General features: G+C 53.3%; 2 protein-coding genes across 4 annotated transcripts; both read left to right on the top strand.

Annotated features, from left to right (window-relative positions):
- Window positions 1-1,156: 1,156 nt before the first annotated feature.
- On the top strand, window positions 1,157-5,966 carry NRAS (NRAS proto-oncogene, GTPase). Its single transcript, XM_050326774.1, has 5 exons — window positions 1,157-1,321; window positions 2,047-2,225; window positions 3,161-3,320; window positions 4,073-4,196; window positions 4,915-5,966. The coding sequence occupies exons 1-4, from the start codon at window positions 1,211-1,213 to the stop codon at window positions 4,190-4,192; spliced, it is 570 nt and encodes a 189-aa protein (XP_050182731.1). The 5' UTR covers window positions 1,157-1,210; the 3' UTR covers window positions 4,193-4,196; window positions 4,915-5,966.
- Window positions 5,967-11,653: 5,687 nt separating this feature from the next.
- Window positions 11,654-21,408, top strand: AMPD1 (adenosine monophosphate deaminase 1). Of its 3 annotated transcripts, none has more exons than XM_050326772.1 (16): window positions 11,654-11,675; window positions 13,124-13,135; window positions 14,150-14,324; window positions 14,806-14,971; window positions 16,156-16,285; window positions 16,489-16,741; window positions 17,094-17,223; window positions 17,494-17,688; window positions 17,924-18,055; window positions 18,136-18,299; window positions 18,421-18,547; window positions 18,937-19,100; window positions 19,443-19,563; window positions 20,255-20,428; window positions 20,817-20,927; window positions 21,253-21,408. In XM_050326772.1, the coding sequence occupies exons 1-16, from the start codon at window positions 11,654-11,656 to the stop codon at window positions 21,406-21,408; spliced, it is 2,232 nt and encodes a 743-aa protein (XP_050182729.1). The 3 variants fall into 3 exon arrangements, with proteins under 3 accessions (XP_050182729.1, XP_050182730.1, XP_050182728.1); XM_050326773.1 differs by having other exon boundaries at window positions 16,156-16,291; window positions 16,498-16,741; XM_050326771.1 differs by lacking the exons at window positions 11,654-11,675; window positions 13,124-13,135 and having other exon boundaries at window positions 14,152-14,307; window positions 14,789-14,971; window positions 16,156-16,297; window positions 16,498-16,741.
- The last annotated feature ends 213 nt before the right edge of the window (window positions 21,409-21,621 follow it).

The raw sequence follows: 21,621 nt of genomic DNA, 5'->3' as shown, positions 1-21,621 counted from the left end.
TTACCCCTTTAAAGCTCCGGGACGAGGAGCTCGGGTTCATTTCCCACTTTGAAACCTTTAAAACTACGGGAGGTGGGGTCGGTGTCATTCCCCCCTATAGGGGTTGTGGGGTCGGTGTTATTGCCCCTTTAAAACTCCAGGGCCCAGGCCTCAGTGTCATTCCCCTTTTTTAAAGCGCTGGGATGTGGGGTCGGTTCCATTCCCCCTTTAGGGCATGCAGGATCGATGTCATTCCCCCTTTAAAACTACAATTCCCTCCTTTAAAATGTCGGGATACTGGGCTCGATGTCGTTCCCCTTCTTTAAGGCTCTGGGACTCCAGTCGGTCTCATTCCGCTGTATGGGATGCAGGTGGGTGTCATTCCCCCTGGGTGGGGTCCAGCCCTCCCGCGTCTCCCCGTGTCCCCCATGTCCCCCAGTTCCCCCGTGCCTCTCACTTTCCCCCCGTGTTCTCCCCTCTCCTCCCCATGTCCCGCCGTGTTCCCCCCGTGTCCCCCCGTCCCTTCCCTGTTCCCCCGTGTCCTCTTGTCCTCCTGTGTCTCTCCCTGTCCCTCCCCCGTGTCCCGGGTGTCTCTCCCTGTCCCCCCGTGTCCCGGGTGTCTCTCCCCGTGTCCCCGGGTGTCTCTCCCTGTTTCCCCGTGTCCCGGGTGTCTCTCCCTGTCCCCTTGTCGCGGGTGTCTCTCCCCGTGTCCCGGGTGTCTCTCCCTGTCCCCCCGTGTCCCCTTGTTGCGGGTGTCTCTCCCCGTGTCCCCCGTGTCCCGGGTGTCTCTCCCCGTGTCCCGGGTGTCGCTCCCCGTGTCCCGGGTGTCTCTCCCCGTTGTCCCGGGTGTCTCCCCGTGTCCCGGGTGTCGCTCCCCGTGTCCCGGGTGTCTCTCCCGTGTCCCCGTTGCGGGTGTCGCTCCCCGTGTCCCGGGTGTCTCTCCCCGTGTCCCGGGTGTCTCCCCGTGTCCCGGGTGTCTCTCCCTGTCCCCGTGTCCCGGGTGTCGCTCCCCGTGTCCCGGGTGTCTCTCCCTGTCCCGGGTGTCTCCCCGTGTCCCGGGTGTCTCTCCCCGTGTCCCGGGTGTCGCTCCCCGTGTCCCGGGTGTCTCTCCCCGTGTCCCGGGTGTCGCTCGGCTGCCGCGTGTGCGGAAGCGGCGCGGGCGGTGACGCGCGGGCGGGAGGCGGAAGCGGCGCGGGGCGATCGCGGCGGGGCCGGGCCGGGCCGCGGGGCCATGACCGAGTACAAGCTGGTCGTGGTGGGCGCGGGCGGCGTGGGCAAGAGCGCGCTGACCATCCAGCTCATCCAGAACCACTTCGTGGACGAGTACGACCCCACCATCGAGGTGCGGCGGGGCCGGGCCGGGCTGCGGGACCCGCGGCGGGGCCGGAGCGGGGGGTGGGAAATGCTGGGAAAACTCTTCCCGAGGTCCCTGCCCGTGCCCGGGTGGGCTGTGGGGTCCCTTCAGCCCAGCCCAGCCCGGCCCGGGGTTCTGGGGGCGATTCTGCCTCGGGCTTCCTGAAGCAGCCAAAGGCAACCAAAAAAAAAAGCCACGGCTGGTTCTGTAGGGTGGAGATCCCTGGCACGGGGATGGTGTTTATAATGCCCCTTTTTTTCCCCCCCTGTCTTATGAATTGAGGGATTTATTTCAAACAAGAGGGCTGTTTTGTAACAAAGGTTGGGGGGCTCAGAGTAACATTTAAAATGGGGTGGTTTGAGTAATGTTTAACATGGGGTAGTTTGAGATATTGGTAGGTTTTTATTAGAGAGAGGCAAGAATCCCAGAATGGTTCGGGTTGGGAGGGACCTTAAAGCTCTTTTTTTTTCCCACCCCCCTGCCGTGGGCAGGGACACCTTTCCCTATCCCAGGTTGCTCCAAGCCCCGTCCAACCTGGCCTTGGACACTTCCAGGGACGGGGAAGCCACAACCTCCTCTGGAGGAGCTGGAAAAGCTCCTCTCTCCCTCATACCCATCTTTTTATTATTATTTCCATTTTTCACCCGTGATGCCCGAGGTGGGAAGCGGCAGTGCCGTGTTTTTGATGGGAAATGCCCGTGTTTGTCCTGCAGGACTCGTACCGTAAGCAGGTGGTGATCGACGGCGAGACGTGCCTGCTGGACATCCTGGACACGGCGGGGCAGGAGGAGTACAGTGCCATGAGGGACCAGTACATGAGGACTGGGGAGGGATTCCTCTGTGTCTTTGCCATCAACAACAGCAAATCCTTCGCTGACATCAACCTTTACAGGTGCGGGAACACTGGGCAAGGCACCAGGTCCATTGGTTGAAGTGAAGCGGGGAGGTGACTCAGTGAAGACTAAATAACAGCCAAGAAAGTCTTCCACTTCTGTCAGGAAGTTTTTCAAGTGTTTTGTGCCAATACATGGAATCACAGACAGGTTTGGGTTGGATGGGGCCTTAAAGCTCATCTCATCCCACCCCCTGCCATGGGCAGGGACACCTTCCACTGTCCCAGGTTGCTCCAAGTCCCGTCCAACCTGGCCTTGGGACACTTCCAGGGATGGGGCAGCCACAGCTTCTCTGGGCAACCTGTGCCAGGGCCTGCCCACTATCTTCAGTCAGTTAAGAATGGCACAGTTATGGGTGTGGTTGTGTTAATCATCAATCAGAGCCTCAATCATTACAGATGTCTCCACAGGGTGTCAGAGGATGTGCCAGACTTTTCCCAGTGGTGCCCAGTGACAGGACGAGGAGCAATGACCATGAACTAAAACACAGGAAGTTGCACCTCAGCCTGAGGAAGGGCTTCTTTGCACTGAGGGTGGCAGAGCACTGGAACAGCTGCGCAGGAGGGGTGTGGAGATCCCTGCCTGGAGACATCCCAAACCCACCTGGACAGTTCCTGCCTTGGCAGGGAGGTTGGGCTGGGTGATCTCTAGAGGTCCCTTCCAACCCCAGTGACTCTGTGGTGAATCAGATGATGTTTACAGAGTACAGAACATCATCTGTAAGAAACTGAGTGAGAAAAACAGAGTTACACATGGACCAGAAAATGAAGTGTACACAGTTATTGGCCATCCTGCTGTAGGTTGAACCCCTGAGGTCCTGCCCAGCTTTAATTTATATTTCTGGAGCACAAGGTGGTTTGAATACCCAACTAAACCCAGTTTTTGTATTTAGAAAATAGTTCCTAACTTTTCTTTTCAATTTGTCTCCCTGAAGAGAACAGATCAAGAGAGTGAAAGATTCGGATGACGTGCCCATGGTGCTGGTTGGGAACAAGTGTGACCTGCCCACGAGAACAGTGGACACAAAACAGGCTCAAGAATTAGCAAAAAGCTACGGAATCCCCTTCATAGAGACCTCTGCAAAAACGAGACAGGTGAGATGCTCCACTGGCACCTCCCTGCTGTGAAATGCTGGCTGCTCTGACACTTTCCCCTCGTGCTTTGGCCTTATCTGCAGGAGAAGCCTTTTTTTTTTTTTTTACAGTTTTTAGCTTTAATTTCCCCACTCTCAGCTTGAGAGAGTTTTGTGTTTATCACATGAATCACCTCAGACTCGTGCTGACTCCCTGTTCAGTGTTTCATGGCTGCAAGAAGAAGAGCAGAGCTTCTCCTGCTCTTGTTGCAGTTGATCATCCCACACCTGTTCAGTTTTCTTGGCTTCTTAATGAAAGCCAATTACAAGATTATGTTTTCAGACAGAATTCCCCAGACTGGACTGATGGGCTCCTCCAGAGCTGCCCTGAACATGTTGGCTCTGCCCAGTCTGCAGCAGGGGGAGGATGAACCAGAAAAGGTGCAGTTATTAAGAAAGTAGCCAGAAAATTCTAAGGAATTAAACTCTAGGAGGTGATTAGGCAAGAAGTAGGTTGTTTCCTGCATGGAACATCCCTACACTTCCAGTTTTCTATGTTTCTTTTAGGGGCTGCTGCCCTAGGGAGAATCAGGAGTGTGAGGGGAGAGTTTGGGACATCAAAGTTTCATCCACTTACGAGCCCTGGGATGAGCTGGGTGCTGCTCCTCCTGGAAAAGTGTGTCTCTCACATGCATTAAGGGCTCCTGGGATGGAAAGATCAGTGATTTCAGAAGCTCCAGGAGAGCAAATGCTTGACCTTCCCTTTGCATTCAGGGCGTGGAAGATGCTTTTTACACACTGGTGAGAGAGATCCGGCAGTACCGGATGAAGAAGCTCAACAGCAGCGAGGATGGGAACCAAGGCTGCATGGGACTGTCCTGTGTTGTGATGTGAAAAGGTGAGCTGGCATCTCAGTTTTCCACTGGCTTCTTGTTCTTTTTGCCTTCCAGTGTGGCTTAGAAATGCTGGTTGCCATAGGTGGGTTTTTTCCCCCCCCCGCTGTACAAACTGTTGATTCCCAGAGATTTGGAGCCCACAATTAATTATTTCTCAGGAAAAAAAGAAAAAAATAAGTTCCCCCCTAAGTTGATGACAAAGCTTAAGAAAAGGAAATTTAATCTACAGCATTTTTTGGGTGTTGTGTGGGTGGGTGGAACAAGATGATCTCTGAGGCCCCTTCCAACTCAAACCATCCCATGAGTCTGTGATTTCCACCGATTTCGATGGTGTGATTTTCTGTGTCGTCCCTGTCGGCGTCTCCTTCCTTTGGGAAACCATTTGGTGTGTCTGGAGGATGTGTGGTTTCTGTGTGCACACCTGAACTAGAAAGGAGTGTGCCCAGTTGTGCAGGCCCCACGTGCTGCTGGTTGATTGGCTCTGCACAGCTCACCCTGAGCTGAGTTCCTCTGGGATGTGCCCAGTTCCAGGATTAACCAAATAAAATGGTTCGAGTAACTGCAATTTGAACTCCCAGCTGAGTGAAATTCCTTTCAGCAGTTCCCTAAAAGCTGTTGCTCATCACTGTGAACACAGACAGACCAGTGTGGCACTGCAGTCCATCCCAGAGTTGCCCAGCAGCTAATTAGGTGCTAATTGGAGGTGCCTTTCTGTTCCAGATGCCAAGAAAACGTGGTTCAGGTGCAGCTGCTGGACGAGTCTGGATGCTCCTGGGCTGCATCTCATGCTGATGCCCTGCAGTGTTTTGGTGCCAGTGGCAGACTCTGGGCACCAGTTAATTAGCACAAGGTCCTTTTCCGTGCTCCATCTGAAGAGAACATCCATGGCATCTACCTCCCTGCTCAGCTCCTGGAGCAGCAGCATCTCTGGATGTACTGGGATTCTTTTCCTCACTGTGTTACCTGGGTTTGTCCAAGAAGAAAACCGGTCACAAAAGTGAACTATAGAGACTAAATGCTGTGAAAAAGATGACACTTTACCTCTAGAGTAAAAGCTAGAAGTGCTGTGTGTCCCCTGTCTGTTGGATCTCGTGCAGTGCTGTCAGAGGAGTGGCACAGAGCGATGTCACCCGTGGTTTTGTCACCAGGGATGCCCCTGTCCCCTGTCAGACGGGTGTCTGCTCTCTGGGCACCTGTGCAGCAAAGTGCAACATCTCCACTGTGCCAGGAGTGCCACCTGCCTGATCCTCCATTTCTGTAATAAAGAGGAAAACCTTTCCTAATTAAGTGCCTGTTTGCTGAGAAGATTTGAAGTTGGCCCTTGGGTTGAGGAAAACCCCAAGGACTGGAATTTCTTGGGAGCTCGTTGTCTTAAGCAGGCAAGTGTGGTGTGGGTGATCTGTGCCTGACAGGACACTGCAGCAGGGATTTGTAGGCTGGGAGGTCCAGCAGGCACTTGTGAGACTCTTGAACAAGGCAGGGGACACACTGCACCTGTGTTTTACTTTCTTTGTGGGTGGAACAGTTTATGCTCTGTGTTGTTTTCCTGCAGCATTCAGATCTCTTCCAAGCTGGACCAAATCAGTCGGCTGCTCGTTTTTAACACGAACTGCCAACACTTCTGGGCAGCTTCTCACGAGTTAATCTGGTAACTGGAGGTTAGTTTGGACAGCTGTTCCTCAGCTCTCTGTGTAACTTGCAAATTGTTTTGTTTTGAATTATTTTCTTACCACCAGACTGTAAAGAGTCTCTGCAAAATGTCTCTAGACTGTGAAATGCAGTTGGAGGGTTTCCTTGTCAGGGGGTTTTGGGTTGACTGTCACAGACCGTGGCTGCTCCATCCCTGGGAGTGTCCAAGGCCAGGTTGGGCGGGGCTTGGAGCAACCTGGTCTGGTGGGAGGTGTCCCTGCCCGTGGCAGGGGTGGAATGAGATGATCTTTAAGGTCCCTTCCCACCCAAACCGTCCTGGGATTGTGTGACGGAGGGGAGAGGGCAGTGAGCTGCCACAGAGACCCGAGCCAGCTTCTGATTGCAGCATCCCTGCAAAATGAGGAAGGAAATGAGTTCAGTGATGACTTCACAGAAGGTGTGGGACAGACTGACGGGAATTCTGGGCCTGCTCTAACTCACAGCCCCCGAGCTCGAGGGAAGAGCTGCGAGTCCTTCCCCCTAACGGGGCATGCGAGGGCGGTCACTGCTGCCAAACCCGCCAGAGTTCCTTGGAGTGCCGTGTCCTTCCCTACTTCTTGTGCTGCTGCTGCTGGATTCTGTTCCATGGGGTCAGGCAGGGTATCCCCCCAGCAAAGCTGCATTCCCAGTCAGTCTGGTGGAGGAGGAAGGAGCCTTCAGCCAACAGAGGGAGCGTTGGGTCAGTGCCGGACCGGCGGGGGAATTGCAAGAGGCTTAATTTCAGTTTGTTGGTGTCAGTCAAACATCTTAATTTGGAGTTCTCAGTTTCAAGTGGAAATTATAAAATAGTAAACAGAGAGAGAAGAATTTTGTCCTCTTAATATTCCTTCCTTCACTGCTTACATTCCTATTTCTCTTCTTGGAATGAAGAGGATGAATCTGCATCACGTTTTCTTTATCTCTGATAATCCTTATAAGTACTGTTTGCAATTTATTTCACCTTTGACTGATGTGACACTGATAAGAATTAAACCCACAGTATTTTTACAGAAAACATTATTTTCCAGCAATGTGGTGGGAGAATTGTGGGTACCATTGGCTGTGGCTCGAGTTCAGTTTGGTTGAAGGTGTTTCCCAGGGAAGCTGTGGCTGCCCCATCCCTGGAAGTTTTCAAATCCAAGTTGGAGCAACCTGGGCTAGTGGAAGGTGTCCCTGCCCATGGCAAGGGGTGGAACTGGATGAGCTTTAGGGTCCTTTCCAACCCATTCCATGGCTGGTCTCATGCTGCAGGTTAAATGTGACAGCACTGCCATCAGCGCAGGCTCTCAGGGCCGAGAAAATTTTGTCTAGAAAAGCTTTTTTATGAAAGCATTCCCTGTGGCAGGAGCTGACTGCCTGCTTCCAAAGAGATGCGTGGCACACTGCTGTCCAGTTAATAAAATTACCCCTGGAAGGTGATCATTTTTTGGGACACACATCTGGACACGTGGAGGCAGAGCTTGGGAAGGAGCAATGAGGAGTTTGCACGAAGTTTGAAGGGTGAGATCCCACCCCATCCAGGCCCTGCGTGGGTTTTGATTGTTTGGGAAATGCAGGAATTTGTCCCCTGGCAAGCAGGATTGTTCAGAGCAGGGCTGCCTGTGGGAAGCCTTTGGCAGGGAGCCTTTGGTGTTTGAGGTCTGTGTGGTCAGGTATGGAAAATGATTCCTTTTGGATGGAGGTTCATCATAACAATGCTCCACATTGCACAGCCTCTTCTGGTTGTCATTAAAATGTACCAGCTGTAACTCCAAAAGGCTGGGAATTCTCAGAAATGTGTGGGAATTGACTGGCAAATGAATCTGCTTTCTCTTTGCTGTTCCCTTTCTCCTGGGCTCTGTGAAAGGGAGGAAGCCCTGGTGAGGATTGGTCTGCATTTATGTCACCTCTGGAACCTTCACCTGGGGGTGTATCAGTTTTTGGGATGCTGCAGAGCTGCATCACAGGTGGTTTAGTTCCAAATCCAGCAGATACTGCAAAATCAGGGTGTTGCACTAGTCAGGAGTGTGAAGTCAATGGTTGTTCTCCATTTCCAGCTCTCTATAGAGAACCCAGGGTTTGGTGGCAGATGAGAACTGTGGAAGGACAAAACCCCAGGAACTTTTGGGGGAATTATTTAGAAGATAAGCACAGGAGGTTTTGCACAAGACAGTCTCCAGAAAAGGTGGTTTTGTAGATTTAGTCTAAATGTTATTTACAACTAACAGCACAACCCCATGTTAGTGCCAAGCTGTCCTGACCTGGAAGAAAAACAACTTTGAGGTAAAATATTAAAAAAGGGTTTAAAGCTCTTGTTCAAAAATTACAAGTGCCAATAACTGTAGTAAATGTTTCTGTTGCTGTGGCTGAGAACAGGAACCAGTGTAACTCTGTGGTTGTTCCTCTTTGTGTCCCCACTCCGTGGTCGTGTTCAAACAACTGCTCAGATTTAGTTCTTGTCCTTGGTAGAACTTTGGGTATTAACCAGGATGTTTAAGGTGTCATAATTTTTAGCACAGCTCAGTGACTTAGAATTGGATTTCAAGCAACCTCAGGCCTGTGGGGGAAGGAGAGCAGTGGAAGATGAATCCCATTCTGACCTGTATGTTCTCCTTTACACCCCAAACCTTGAGTGTCTGCCTCTGATTAACCTCCAGGATGGTTGGGAACTGTTGGGGCCTGGACTTTTAACCCAAGGGCTAATTTGTTGTTACTTTGTTTAATTATTTGCTTTCAGTAATGCATCTCTTTCGGTTTGAATTGAAGTAAATTATTTTGCTTCTTAAATAACTTTTTTTTTAAAGAATAAACTTGGAATTCTTTGCTTGTGTCTTTTGTGAGCCGGGCACGGGACCCACGAGGGGATTATGGGAAGTTTGTCAACAGTGCTCTGCTTTCCCTGGGGGATGGGATTTACTCCAGTTGTCACTTCTGTGGTGGGGCATGGGCAGCTGTGTCATAGATGTGCCCTAGAGCATCAATTAGCAGTGAGAGTGGCCTTGAGAGGGAAACTTTTTCACTTGATGTTTCAGGAGTGAAATCAGCCAGGAAGTTATTGCTGTGTCCAACTCGGTGCTCTCTTGTCAGGCTTTTAACTTGCTTTAATTCTGCTTTCTAAAATCCCTCCCTCTTGGCTTTCCTCCTGCAGTGAGGCAGGTTGTGTCACACCACACGTCGGTAAATGTGCTTTCAGTGTGTTTCTCCTCAGTCAGGACTCTGGAACCTGGAGTCCAACCTGGTTTTTTGTGCCAGGAGTGAAGGAACAGACTCCCAGTGCCAGGGCCACACACTCCTGGCACTGTTTATCCTCAGCAGTCACTGCCTGTCCCTAAAGGACTCACAACATGAGCACAGGTGGGTGCTTAAATCCAGAGGTTTCTTGGATTATGAGGAAAGTTTTCTTGCAGTGGGGTTGTTCTCTGGAACAGTCTGATCCTACAAACAGTTACCCACCTGCAGGAGGAATGACTTTGGTTGCTCCCTGGAACACAGGAGGATTCCTCCAGCCCTGGAGGAATCCGTGCAGGGGAGGGAAGAACTTGCTGAGGTTTTTCTCAGTGCTGGGTGAGTTGATCAAAGGGCCAGCACAGCCAGGAGGGCCCTGGTGAGATCCACGTTAGCCCCTCTCTGTTCACACTCTTCTTCTTCAGGAATTAAAACCAATTTCCTGGCAAAGCCTGCCTCGTGGCTTCTGTTTGGACAGCTGCCCCTGTGCTATGGATGCTCTGCTGGGTGAGCTAGAGGAAGATCCTTCTGGAAGAACACCCTAAAATGCCAAATTTCTGGCATGTCCAGCCATCTGCCTTTGGCTTAGACCTTGGTGGAGTGAAGACAAGTAAGAGCTAAAAGTGTGTGTGTGGGGTTAGAGCCACTCTGAAGCCCCTGGGTGTGAATCCCTCACTTTCCAGCTGAAAAAGAGCGGGAAGATGGGTTGTTTATGCCAGCCCTTGAGTTTGCAGAGGCCATGGATCTAATTTTAGCACAGCATACCCAGGCTTTACTCAGATTTCCACCATGAGCCCACCCAAATTGACCCTGGGATTAAAAAAGCTGAGGGATCAAGAGGGAGGTGACCTCTGTACCCCAAAGGTTATTTCTGGTGTCAGATGTGAATCCCAAGATCCTGCTGCATCCAGGAAGGTTAAGGGTGGGTGTAATCCTTGTGGGAGAGCAAAACAAGCAGGAGCCACTTTTTATGGAGCATGAATGAAACGGTTAAACAATTAAGGTGGTGTTGGGGACCCTCAAACTCAGGGATGGGTAAGAACAAGAAGAATTCAGGAACTGAAAACTGAGAGGAGGCTAAAGTGTAACAGCATCCCAGCTCTGCCCTGTTGCTGCCCCTCTGCAGGTTGGAGGGAGGGAAATCAATTCATATTCCTGGGGAATAACTGGCAAGTGGGGACACAATTCCCTGAAATCTGGAGGATTTCTTGATCCTCACCCAGAGTGTTTCAAAGTTGTGCCCGTCAAACAGTGGGCACTTCTCTGCCAGAGAGTTTCTGGATGCCTTGGGAACTGTCTCAGCTGCAGATGCTGTGCCAGGTCTCAGCTCACCCGACTTCACTGACCACTTGTGCCACGAGATTCCCGTGCACCCACAAACCAAACCCAGGGCTTGTTGTTTCCAGCTCTGTATCTCGTGCAAGTAATTGCCACTTTTCCCAGCCTGCTCCTGGGACAAGGCCTTTCCATAGCTCTTCCTGCAAAGTATAGCACGGGAAGCCCTTACCTGCACATAAAATTCCAAGCAATGTTGGCTTTTCCAGGTGTTTTTCCTGTTCCCTTCAAAGCTGTGACCTTTATTAAATCAGAGCCAGGCTGTGCTGCTGCAGCCCAGATGCTTTGCTTGATTTCTCCTGTTCCAGGGCAGTTTTTCAGCACCATCAAGGACTGAAGTGTGAACAAACAGGAGAAGACCCTGTTTTACATCAGAACTCTTTCACCCTTCTGACCTGTTCTGGTTCACCATTTCCCAGCAGGAGCTTGGGTCAGAAGCTCAGAGTTACTCTGGCAACGTGAAGGGCATGGCAAAATTCTGGCCTTTTTCTTCGGACCAGGAGCTGTTTCCCAGCTTCAGGTGAGATCTGAAGTGGCTTTGAGGACACCTTGAAGGAGGGTACAGCCCTCAGTGCCAACGTGCTGGGAACAATCTGCTGAAATCAAGGCAAGAGGTGCTTCCCAACCTGCTGCCTGCTCTGCCAGACCCAAGCCACGTGTGCAGCTTTAAGGCAGGAGTTCCTTGACCCACCTTCCTTTTGTTTGTTGGATTCAGCTGGGAAGATGTGAGGACATCTGTGCAGCCCCTGCTGCTAAAATCCAGGCTTTCAAGGAGATCCCTCCTCTCTGAGCAGCACAGGTGAGAGCACACCCTTTGCATCTCCCCACAGCCCCTGTTCTGATGGAAACACCAAACCTCTGCCTTGGGAATTTCCTTTAAACCTTTGGTTCAGCACAGGAGGCGTCAGGTTTAGTCTCTCTTAAAAGACTGACTCCCACATTTGAGAGGTGCAGCTGCTCTGGGAAGCAGGAATCTGACCAGGCAATTCCATGAAATGTAAGAATGAAGCCTGACTTAGAGAAGAAAAATCATTAAATCTGAGCCTTGCTTTCACCTGCTTCAGTGAAAGGGCTTGTGGCTGCACTTTAAATAGGTCCCCAGTTGATCTCTACTCTCCTTTTAGAGTGGGAGGGTCTGATTACAGGGAAGGGAAAGCTGTAAAATTAGTGTTGGGCTGTTGTGCACTCACTTGGCCCCGTGTGCTCAGGGACAGTGGGGCGTCACTGAGGCTCTGCAGACTTTGCTGCCACGATGTCCCGGGGGAGAATTCCAGGTAGGTCTGAAAGCAGCGAGCCAAGGAGCCTCGGGGCAGGCTCTTAGCCCACAGCCTTGGAGATTTGGAGGGTCCACGGGACCTCACTGGGGCCTTGGGGCATCTTGCTTCCTGCTTGGAGACATTTGTAGGGATATTTTTAATAGTTTAAAGGAATAGTTTAAATCTTGCTCTGCTTGTACTGAAGAAAAACATTGCCTGTCGTGCAGTGTGATGTGTCCTGTAATGACAACACTGAATTCCCTGTGGAAGTGTGATCAGAGGGATTTCAGGAGTCCCTGGTCAACTTGTCAAAGCTCAGATGTGGGAAGCTGGATTCCTGAGGGCATGGGGAGCACAAGCTGGGCAGCAGGAGTGGGGCCAGCCAGGCTCTGCAGAGCAGTGCAGAGGGACATGTGACATGTGGCTGCAGAGCGGTGTCAGCACCAAGCTGCTCTGATAAGAGCCAGTTTGGAACGGCAGGGCTGTGGTGTGACAGACAGCGTCCCAGGGTGTGAGCCTGCTGCTAAAACCTGGCCCTGCGCCACCAGTGGGAGGCTGTAAACCTTCCTGGGTGTAATTTTCATCCACTAAAGGGATGAAAGGTCAGTGGAGGTATTTCTAGGGTGCTTCATTTGCAAATGAATACATGGAATTAGAAGGTGAGGAGTGTGTGCTCCCGAGTGAGTGACGTTGGAGCTGCAGCCTGAACTGCTGGCTCAGATGGAAAGGGCAGGAGCTGCACCCTCAAAATGTTGCTGCCACCCTGTATGACCAGGAGTGAGGATCTGTGGAAGTGCAGTGCCTCAGCTGTCTGCTCCTGTTAGGGGATAAGTGGAGATGTGACCGCAGGGGGATGGAACTCGGCAGCTCTGAAATGACCGCCCACCCTGATCTCCACAAAGGAGGGCGAGTCATGGGCAAAAAATAGCCAAGCCTGGTTGCTCTGAGTCACTGAAGTATCTGCTTGCTTGGCCAGCAGGAGAAGGTTGTCCTGCCCTCCTTCTGGTCCTGCTGCATCCCTGCACCTGGACACGGGTATAGGGAGAGACCTCCCAGGACAGCCCCATCTTCCCACGTCACTGGGTACCTGTTAGCCTCTTGCAGTGTTGGCTGAGGTGATCTGGGGTCTGGCAAATGTTTCATCTTGGAGGCCCTGGCACAGGTTGCCCAGAGAAACTGTGGCTGCCCCATCCCTGGAAGTGTCCAAGGCCAGGCTGGACAGGGCTTGGAGCAGCCTGGGATATTCCCTGCCCATGGCAGGGGGTGGAACGAGAGGAGCTTTGAGGTCCCTTCCAACCCAAACCATTCTATGTTTCTATAATTCTTTTTTAAGTGGAAGGATTTCGCTAAACTTGTACTTTGCTAATCCCTTTTTAATGACTGATGGGATGATAAGGCAAAAGGGCTCATCTTTTGAAGGGCTGATCACAACAGCTTTTATTCTGTCTCTGTTTTATCTCAAACAGCGGAAGACAAACGTGAGTATTGCTGGGTTTCTCTATGCTCTGCTGTGTTACTGCCTGGCCATGATCACTGGAACCCAAGAGCTGTTACATGATCATGGTGATCTTTCAGCAGCTGCAGAAACGCTGTTTCCTGGCAGTGCCAGCTGTGCCCCTCGGTGTTACACGGAATGGTCCCAGCTTTTTGGCCCTTTGATACAGGAAACTGCAACTTGTTAAATGTTGTCCTGGCACCCCTGAGTGCTGGTGAGAACCCTCTGGCTGTTCTGCTTTGGTCCTCACGTGCTGGCCACGCCCTGTGTGGCCTGTCGATGGCGAGGTCCATCCTTCAGCATCGATCCTTTGCCAAGCTTTGTGCTGAGCTGCCAACTGCTGGCAAAGCCTGCTGTGTTACTCTTCCTGTGCTGCCGTGCAAACCTGGGCTTCTGGCAGACATTTCATGGTGTTTTGTTGGCAGTGGAAGGGCTTTTAAGCACCCTTCTCCTCCTTCTTAAGGCCCCAGCCGGCCCTGTGTGAGTGGTGACCTTGGCAGTGCACGTGGTGGGTGAGGGGGGCCCAGCCCCAGCTGGGGCTCTCCAGCTGCACTGGGATGGTTGGAGCTGAGTGCTTGGGCTGCTGGCTCTGCCCCCTCCATCCACACCTCTCTCTTCCTCCTGACTGGATGCCTTGAGGAGCAAGTGGGTCTTGGACTTCCCAGAGCTGTGAGGGCTCTGCCAATCCTCCCCTCTCCCCACCAGTGCATGCTCCCATAAACTGCCCTTCCCAAGGATTTGCTTCTTCTTGCACCACTCTTGAATCCATTCCTGCTGTGCTGGGGGTATCAAGGTATGTCTCCAGCCCACCAGGTGCGTCCCAGCCTCGTGGCAAATTTGGGAGGTCGCTCCGAGTCTTTCAGGGAGTGTGGGGGCCACAAGGAAGCGGCAGCTGAGCCCTGAGCTGCCTGCAAGGGCCATCTGCCTGTTCCACTGGCTGGGAACCTGCTGCCTGTGGGAGCCTGAGCTCTGCTCCTCCTCCTCCTCCTCCCTGCAGAGATGGACGAGTCCATGCGCTCCTTCGCGGAGAAGATCTTCGCCTCCGAGGTGAAAGACGAGGAGGTCAAGGGAGAAACATCTCCCTTCGATATGGAGGAGATCTGCCCCATCTCCCGGAAAGAAATGACAGTGCACATGATGCTGCAGGAGAGCAATGTCACCGTGGAGAAGAGGTGAGCAACGGCCAGGGATCCCCTGGGGGAGGAGAGGAACACGGTCTGCACGCCCTCGGCCGGAGCAAGGGGGATGTAAATCAAAGCCCATGGGAATGGGAACAGCTCGTCGCACCTGTGGGATAAATCCCTGCTAATCCCAAGGCATCTGTCAGGTAGCCAGGGTTTCCTCTCCAAGTGTGCCCACTGTTGGACAGAAAGACACCCTGCTCCCTGGGTGTCAGCACGGCAGTGGCCTCAGAGCTGGTGGAGAGGGACAATTGGAGACCTCTCTCTGGAAAGATGAGAATTCCCAAGTCTGTGTGGCTACTTTGTGATCCACTCTGCTCTTGGCAGTGGCTGTTTCAGGTGCTCAGAGAGCACCAGGGAGCTGATTTGTGTTGTGCACAGTTAGGACACGGCTGTGCGAAGTGCCCCTGCCCCTGCCCCTGCGTGGGACCGTGGAATGGGGCTGTTTGCCTGAGGTTTTCCTCCCTGGCAGGAAGAAGCACCAGCTCCGCCTGAAGACAGTTGCGTTGGCCCTGCCACTGCTTAAGAAGTCTGTAAGCAGCCTGTCTGGCATTGATGAGGTCATCTCCACCTCCCCTGAGTACCAGGCTGTGCCTGACTTCCAGAGGGTCCAGATCAGTGGGGATTATGCCTCTGGGGTAGGTACTTCCATGGTTGTTCCCCTCCTGTGCTGGCCACCACCTCTGGTCCCTGCCTGTCCCTCAGCAGTGCCCAGGGTCTCCCAGATCAGTCTGTGCCTCACAAGCCTCTGGTGGTGCCCTGCTGCATTCCTGGGGGATCCACAGCTGAATTCCTTTGCAGGGGTCTGTGGGTTGCTCCATGGTTCCCATGGGATTCTCCAGGGAGGATATGGCAGGGCTCATTCTGTCACAACCTCTCTGCTTGCATGCAGCTGTGTCTGTCCAGGATCTGTGCATATCCCACAATCCCAGAATGGCTGAGGGAGATCAGGGTCACCCAGAGCCACTTGACCAGGACTGTTATCACCTCCTATGCTAATCCCTTCTTCTCCTCCTCCTCTTCCTCCTCCTCAGCCTCCTATTACATCTGTGCTGCCCCCGGGACCGTGCTGGTGGATCCAAGCTCAGCTTGGAGCTGCACAGCAGAAGAGCAGTTAGGGGAACCTGAAAATCCCTCCTTGTTCAGGCACATTCCCCCTGCCATGACTGTCCTAGTGGTGTTTTCCCACCCTGCTGCACTCCTTTGGCCCACTCCTGACTGCCAAAAACACTTGTCAGAGCAGTAAATCAAAAACTGTCCTAGTCACTGTGGTCGGTGTATGATGTTGTTCCTGCTTCAGTTTCAGCTGGGCCTCCAAAAATAGCATTTAGTGTTTTGCTCCAGCCTGGCTTCCATTTCAGGGCCACCTACAGATTACAGTGAGGAATGTAAGAAGGGGTGGCATTGGAATTCACTGGTTCTGGCACCAGAATCTTCTCTTTGCCATACCTGGGACTCTGCCTACCATCCCTTCCTTGCCCTGTCCTGGCAGAGCAGTGGGAGGGAGGGGATGATTGATACGATATGATATGAGATATGAGATATGATATGATATGATATGACAAGAAAACTGGAGAGGAACCTTTTACAAGAGCATGTAGTGACAGGACATGTGGGTTAATACCATTTTTTTTTCTCCGTATCATTGCATTTATTGTAACCTTTTTTAGTAAATTGTACCTCTGACTTGTAATCTCTCTTGAGCTGGGTTCGTTTCTCCCACAGGTTCACTTTTAAACCAGCACACCTGGGTTCACCAGGGTGTCTCTTGGACATCTGAGTTCCAGCTGTGTGTTTGCCTTCAGCAACAACCCCCTTGCAGGTGACAGTGGAAGATTTCGAGGTGGTCTGCAGAGGTTTGTACCGTGCCCTGTGCATCCGGGAGAAGAACATGCAGCGCTCCCTGCAGAGGTTCCCCAAGACCCCATCCCAGTACCTGTGTGCCATCGAGGGCGGAGGCCTGGAGAGCCGAGTGACGCTGGCCCAGGTACACCCAGGATCCTGGAAGGGTTTCCTCTATGGCCTCAGGATGAGGCAGGGGAGGATTGTGAGAGTGCTCCACAGAGGAGCCGCTTGCCCAGGTCTCCTCATGGGTGTCTCTGCTCACTGCCTGGGCTGGGGGAGCATGGCAGGTTTGGGGGTTGTTGGCTGGCAGCCTGTGCATTCTGGAATTCTCCTTTTGGTCCAGTGTTCAGCCCACCAGTGAAGGAAGGACAGGATCCCTTTGAAACTGGGAGTCTCCCTGAGGACCTGGGATACCACGTGCAGATGAAGGATGGGGTGGTTTATGTCTATGCTGACAAGGCAGCAGCTGAGAGAAACGAGCCAAAGGACCTGCCCTACCCCAGCCTCGAGGACTTTGTGGATGACATGAACTTCCTCTTGGTCCTGATTGCAAAGGGGCCTGTGTAAGTGCACGGCACAAACAGGTCCTGCCTCAGTGGGCAGAGGGAGGTCAGGGCAGCCCCCTCCTCTTCCTGGGAGGAGGGAGGAACCCGCTGATGACATACCTGGCTGCCCAGCTGTGCTTGGCCCTTGTCAGCCCTCTTGACTGGGGTCTTGAGCAAAGCCAGCATTCAGGGATTGGAGACAGGGCCTGCAGGTACACTCCCACCTGCCCAGCCTTCCTTTGAAGCTCTGCAAGAGAGCCAGGAGAAGCACCTGAGGGAAGCAGGGCTGGCCAGCACCTCGGGTGAAAGCTGCAGCCCTGTGCTGAGGGGTGAGAAACCCAACCACTGTTCTGCCCTTTGCTTTCACCAGTAAGACCTACACTCACCGGCGCCTCAAGTTCCTCTTGTCCAAGTTCCAAGTGCATGAAATGCTCAATGAGATGGAGGAGATGAAGGAGCTGAAGAACAACCCGCACCGGGACTTCTACAACTGCCGCAAGGTAAAGGGCAAGGCTTACAGCCCTGGTGACCCTGAGGAGGAGCTGTTTTGGTGCCTTCCCCTCCCTGGGAACTGGATATTACAGTCCAGGTCCTCTGGCATCGTTCCCACAACTGGGAATGTGCTGGCTGGGCTGCTCTTGTCTCGTGTTCACACCACTGAGCCCTGCTCCCCACACAACGCGCTGCCCCGAGGGGTTTGTTGGCATCCCTGGGATGGCACCTGAGCACCCCAGCTCGAAAGCTGGAGATCTGCCCCTCTGGCTTCTCAGGTGGACACTCACATCCACGCTGCAGCCTGCATGAACCAGAAGCATCTGCTGCGTTTCATCAAGAAATCCTACCGCGTGGACGCCGACCGCGTGGTCTACAACGCCAAGGGCAAACAGCTCACCCTGAAACAGCTCTTCCAGCAGCTCGATCTGCACCCCTACGACCTGACAGTGGATTCCCTGGATGTCCATGCTGTAAGTGGTAGGGCATTTAGTGTAAAATCACACTTGGGTCGCTCTCATCTCCTCCATAGGCACTGTTTTTCCCTTCCCTGTGCACCCACGACATGTTGTACATGTTAATATTTGTGGCAGGGTGTCTCAGCTCCTGCTTTTCCCATTTTGGGTGGCTTGGATCAGTCCCTGCTCACTGCCACACCGGGGCTCAGTGTGTGAGTGCAGGATTTGACCCTGATCCCGCCTCTTCCAGGGCCGACAGACGTTCCAGCGCTTCGACAAGTTCAACGACAAGTACAACCCCGTGGGGGCCAGCGAGCTGAGGGATCTCTACCTGAAGACAGAGAACGCCATCAACGGCGAGTACTTTGCCACCATCATCAAGGTGAGGAGAGAGGGGAGGGGAAGAAGTGAAGCTCTGGTGCTGCTGTGGCTCCCTGTGCCACGGTCTGCTCTGGTTTGCAGGAGGTTGGCTCCGACCTGGAGGAAGCCAAGTACCAGCACACGGAGCCTCGGCTCTCCATCTACGGGCGGTCAGAGGAGGAGTGGGCCAAGCTGGCCAGGTGGTTCAACACCCACCGGGTCTACTCCCCCAACATGAAGTGGATGATCCAAGTGCCCAGGATTTAGTATGTGCTGTGGTTCTGTGGGGTCGCTGTGCCTTACAGATCCCTCATGCCAGGGGGGCTTGTGGGGACAGTGGGCTGTGTTGTCCCACTGGTAGCAGCTAATCCCTGTCTCTGTCCACAGTGATGTGTTCAGGTCTAAGAATTTCCTGCCCAGCTTTGGGAAAATGCTGGAAAATATCTTTGTTCCTGTGTTTGAGGCAACTGTCAATCCTCAAGCCCACAAAGAGCTGAGTGTCTTTCTACGCCACGTGAGTGTCACCTGATGATGTTGTCAGGTGGGGTGAGAACTCACAGTCCTGTTTGTGCACAAGAAATGGGGTATTGGCTGACATGGAAGATGTCATCAGGGGGCTCGTGGCCCTTCTGCCACGTTCTTGGAAGGGGGTGTGTGGCCAGAAGTGTAGGGAGGGCTCAGACTCCCTGAGCTGGTGGCTGTGGGGCTGTGGGAAATCCTCACCTCCTGGGGAAGCTGTCAGCTTTATTCCTGCTTACTGACAGTGCTTGGAGGGTTGTCAGGAGCAAGGCCTGCAGCTTCTTCTCTTGAGGGGGACAGGGGTGTGGGTTCTGGTGAGCTGCAGGGGGGCAGAGCGAGGTGGGGAGCCTTGAGATGCACCTTTCTTGTTACCTTGCCGAGCAGATCACCGGCTTCGACAGCGTGGATGATGAATCCAAGCACAGTGGACACATGTTCAGCACCAAAAGCCCAAAGCCAGAGCAGTGGACTTCTGCAAAGAACCCATCCTACACCTACTACATCTACTACATGTACGCCAACATCCTGGTGCTGAACAACCTGCGCAGGTGAGGCCCGGGATCTGCCACCGTGGGGAGGCACAAGGTGATGCCTGCTGAGTTATCTCAGCTCTTTGTTGATGTGGGAGAAATGGGGCCCACTTTGCTCTGCCCCCAGTGCAGTTTGGAGCTTCATATCCCAGAGCTATCCCGAAACGCCTCAATAGGAAGTGTGACAGACTGGGTGAAAATTAGGGATTGCGGAGGTGCATCTATTGTGTGTGCAGAGGAGAAATGAGAATGAGTGATGTGCTCCTGGGCCAAGCTGGATTCATGGGTAGGGGCAGGGCTAGGCCTGAAGTCAGATCCAGCCCTCTAACCCTGCTGCCTGCCCTCCTTCTCTGAGCTCAGGCAGCGTGGGATGAACACGTTCCTGTTCCGCCCGCACTGCGGCGAGGCCGGGGCCATCACACACCTGCTTGCAGCCTTCATGACAGCAGATAACATCTCCCACGGCCTCAACCTCAAGAAGGTGAGTGGAGTTAGTCTGCCACGAGCAGCCCAGGCGTGGCAGGGCAGCAGAACGTGTTCCCAGCTGCCTCCACGAGGCTGACAGTGCCTCTGCTTGACGCTGCCACAGCCTGGCTTCAGGCACGTGTTACTTCTCTGGGGCTCTCCGGGCATGTTTGGGGATATGGCTGAGAAATTTATTACATTTGGAGCGTTCAGCCTCACAGACCTGTTGTAGGATACAACAGCTGCATTCTGGCATCAAACAGGTTTGAGCTCCTTGGCCTCTCATGCTCATGTGGGCTGTGAAGGATTGATTGCTGGTTTGCCCATCTCTTTCCCTGCACACGTGAGCTCTCGATCTTAAGCTGTGCCAGGGGAGGTTTAGGTTGGATATTAGGAGGAAATTTTTTACAGGGAGAGTGATCAGACATTGAAATGGGCTGCCCAGGGATGGTGGAGTCACCGTCCCTGGAGGTTTTTAAGACTGGGTGTGGCATCAGTGCCATGGTCTGGTAACCACTGTGGTGTTGGATCAAGGGTTGGGCTTGATGATCTCAGAGGTCTTTTCCCACCTGGTTGATTCCATGATTCTGTCATTCTCTGCACTGTATTCCCTGCCTGGGGCCTGGCCTGATGTGAGGAGTGACCCCAAAGAGGTGCAAGGTGCAGTAACTCTATCCCTAACCTGGTACCTCTGCTCATCTTTGCAGAGCCCGGTGCTGCAGTATCTGTACTTCCTCGCCCAAATCCCCATTGCCATGTCCCCACTCAGCAACAACAGCCTCTTCCTGGAGTATGCCAAGAATCCATTGCTTGACTTCCACCAGAAAGGGCTCATGGTGTCCCTTTCCACAGATGACCCCATGCAGTTCCACTACACCAAGGTACCGTGGGAGCGCTGGGACTCTGGGGCTGGGAGCGTGGGAGTCTCAATTTTTTGGGGAAATGAGTGGCACCTGCAGGGGGTCTGTCATTTGCTGGGCCATCTGCCCCTCTATGAGGGGTGGTTCAGGTTGAATATCAGGAAAAATTTCCTCACTGAAAGAGTGATTAAACATTGGAATGGGCTGCCTGGGGCAGTGGTGGGGCCACCATCCCTGGAAGTGTTCAAACAACAAGTAGATGTGGCACTTTGTGATATTCAGTGGGGTTGTTGGTCCAAGGTTGGACTTGATCGTGGAGATCTTCTCCAAGCCCAGTGATTCAGGGTTTCTGTGAGCTCTGGGACAGCCCCTGCAGAGCTGCTGGCCCCTAATCCCGCCTGTGCTGCAGGAGCCCCTGATGGAGGAGTACGCCATCGCCGCCCAGGTCTTCAAGCTCAGCACCTGTGACATGTGTGAGATCGCCAGGAACAGCGTCCTGCAGTGTGGCCTGTCCCACGAGGTGGGTGCTGCCCACAAGAACTGGGATTTGTTATTACTCGTTATTTGTTTCAGAGCTGCACAACCCTGGCTGCTGGGTGAGATTCCACAAACCCAGCACACCAGCTGTTTCATACATTTTGGCAGACGAAGGAATTGGTGTTCATGGGTTACAAGTTACATAGTTACATTATTAATTAGCTTCTATTGGCTAATGACTCACTGCTGGGGTGTCCCTGACCACGGTGGTCCCGGGGACCAGCCCCGTCCGTGGGCTCAGGGGTTCTCCCCCAGCCTTTCCGAACAAGGAATTCTGAGCTCGGCACCGCTGTCTTTTCCCCGGGCAGGAGAAAGTCAAATTCCTGGGCGAAAACTACCGGGAAGACGGGCCTCATGGCAACGACATCCGGAAGACGAACGTGGCCCAGATCCGCGTGGCCTATCGCTACGAGACCTGGTGCTACGAGCTCAACCTCATCGCCGAGGGGATGAAGAACGAATAGGCGGGGGTGGGAGGACGGGACCGGGGCTGTGCGGGACGCTGAGGGCGGCGGGGCGGCCGCGCAGTAAAACCCGGTCTGAGAAGCGGCTCGGAGCGCCCTGAGGGGAGAGGGAGGGCGGGGCCAGCGTCTGAGTGACGGCCGCACCAGCCAATGAGCGAAGGCTCTAGTAAGCCTGGAGGCGGGGTGAGGGCGGGGTCTCAGCTGAGTGACAGC

Source organism: Myiozetetes cayanensis, unplaced genomic scaffold (assembly GCF_022539395.1).
Source record: "Myiozetetes cayanensis isolate MyiCay16 unplaced genomic scaffold, myiCay2020 scf32, whole genome shotgun sequence".
Taxonomy (NCBI): Eukaryota; Metazoa; Chordata; class Aves; order Passeriformes; family Tyrannidae; genus Myiozetetes; species Myiozetetes cayanensis.
Note: the sequence above shows the minus strand (reverse complement) of the source record. Positions and strands in the feature narration are given on the sequence as shown.

Bases quoted from the DNA above. Each gene is read 5' to 3' on its own strand.
- AMPD1 (XM_050326772.1), top strand. From the start codon at position 11,654: ATGTCCCGGGGGAGAATTCCAG. The intron at 14,972-16,155 runs GTAGGTACTTCC...ACCCCCTTGCAG, and splicing joins GTGGGGATTATGCCTCTGGG to GTGACAGTGGAAGATTTCGA. The intron at 19,564-20,254 runs GTGAGTGGAGTT...TCATCTTTGCAG, and splicing joins ACGGCCTCAACCTCAAGAAG to AGCCCGGTGCTGCAGTATCT.
- NRAS (XM_050326774.1), top strand. From the start codon at position 1,211: ATGACCGAGTACAAGCTGGTCGTGGTGGGCGCGGGCGGCGTGGGCAAG. The intron at 1,322-2,046 runs GTGCGGCGGGGC...TTTGTCCTGCAG, and splicing joins AGTACGACCCCACCATCGAG to GACTCGTACCGTAAGCAGGT. The intron at 3,321-4,072 runs GTGAGATGCTCC...CTTTGCATTCAG, and splicing joins CCTCTGCAAAAACGAGACAG to GGCGTGGAAGATGCTTTTTA.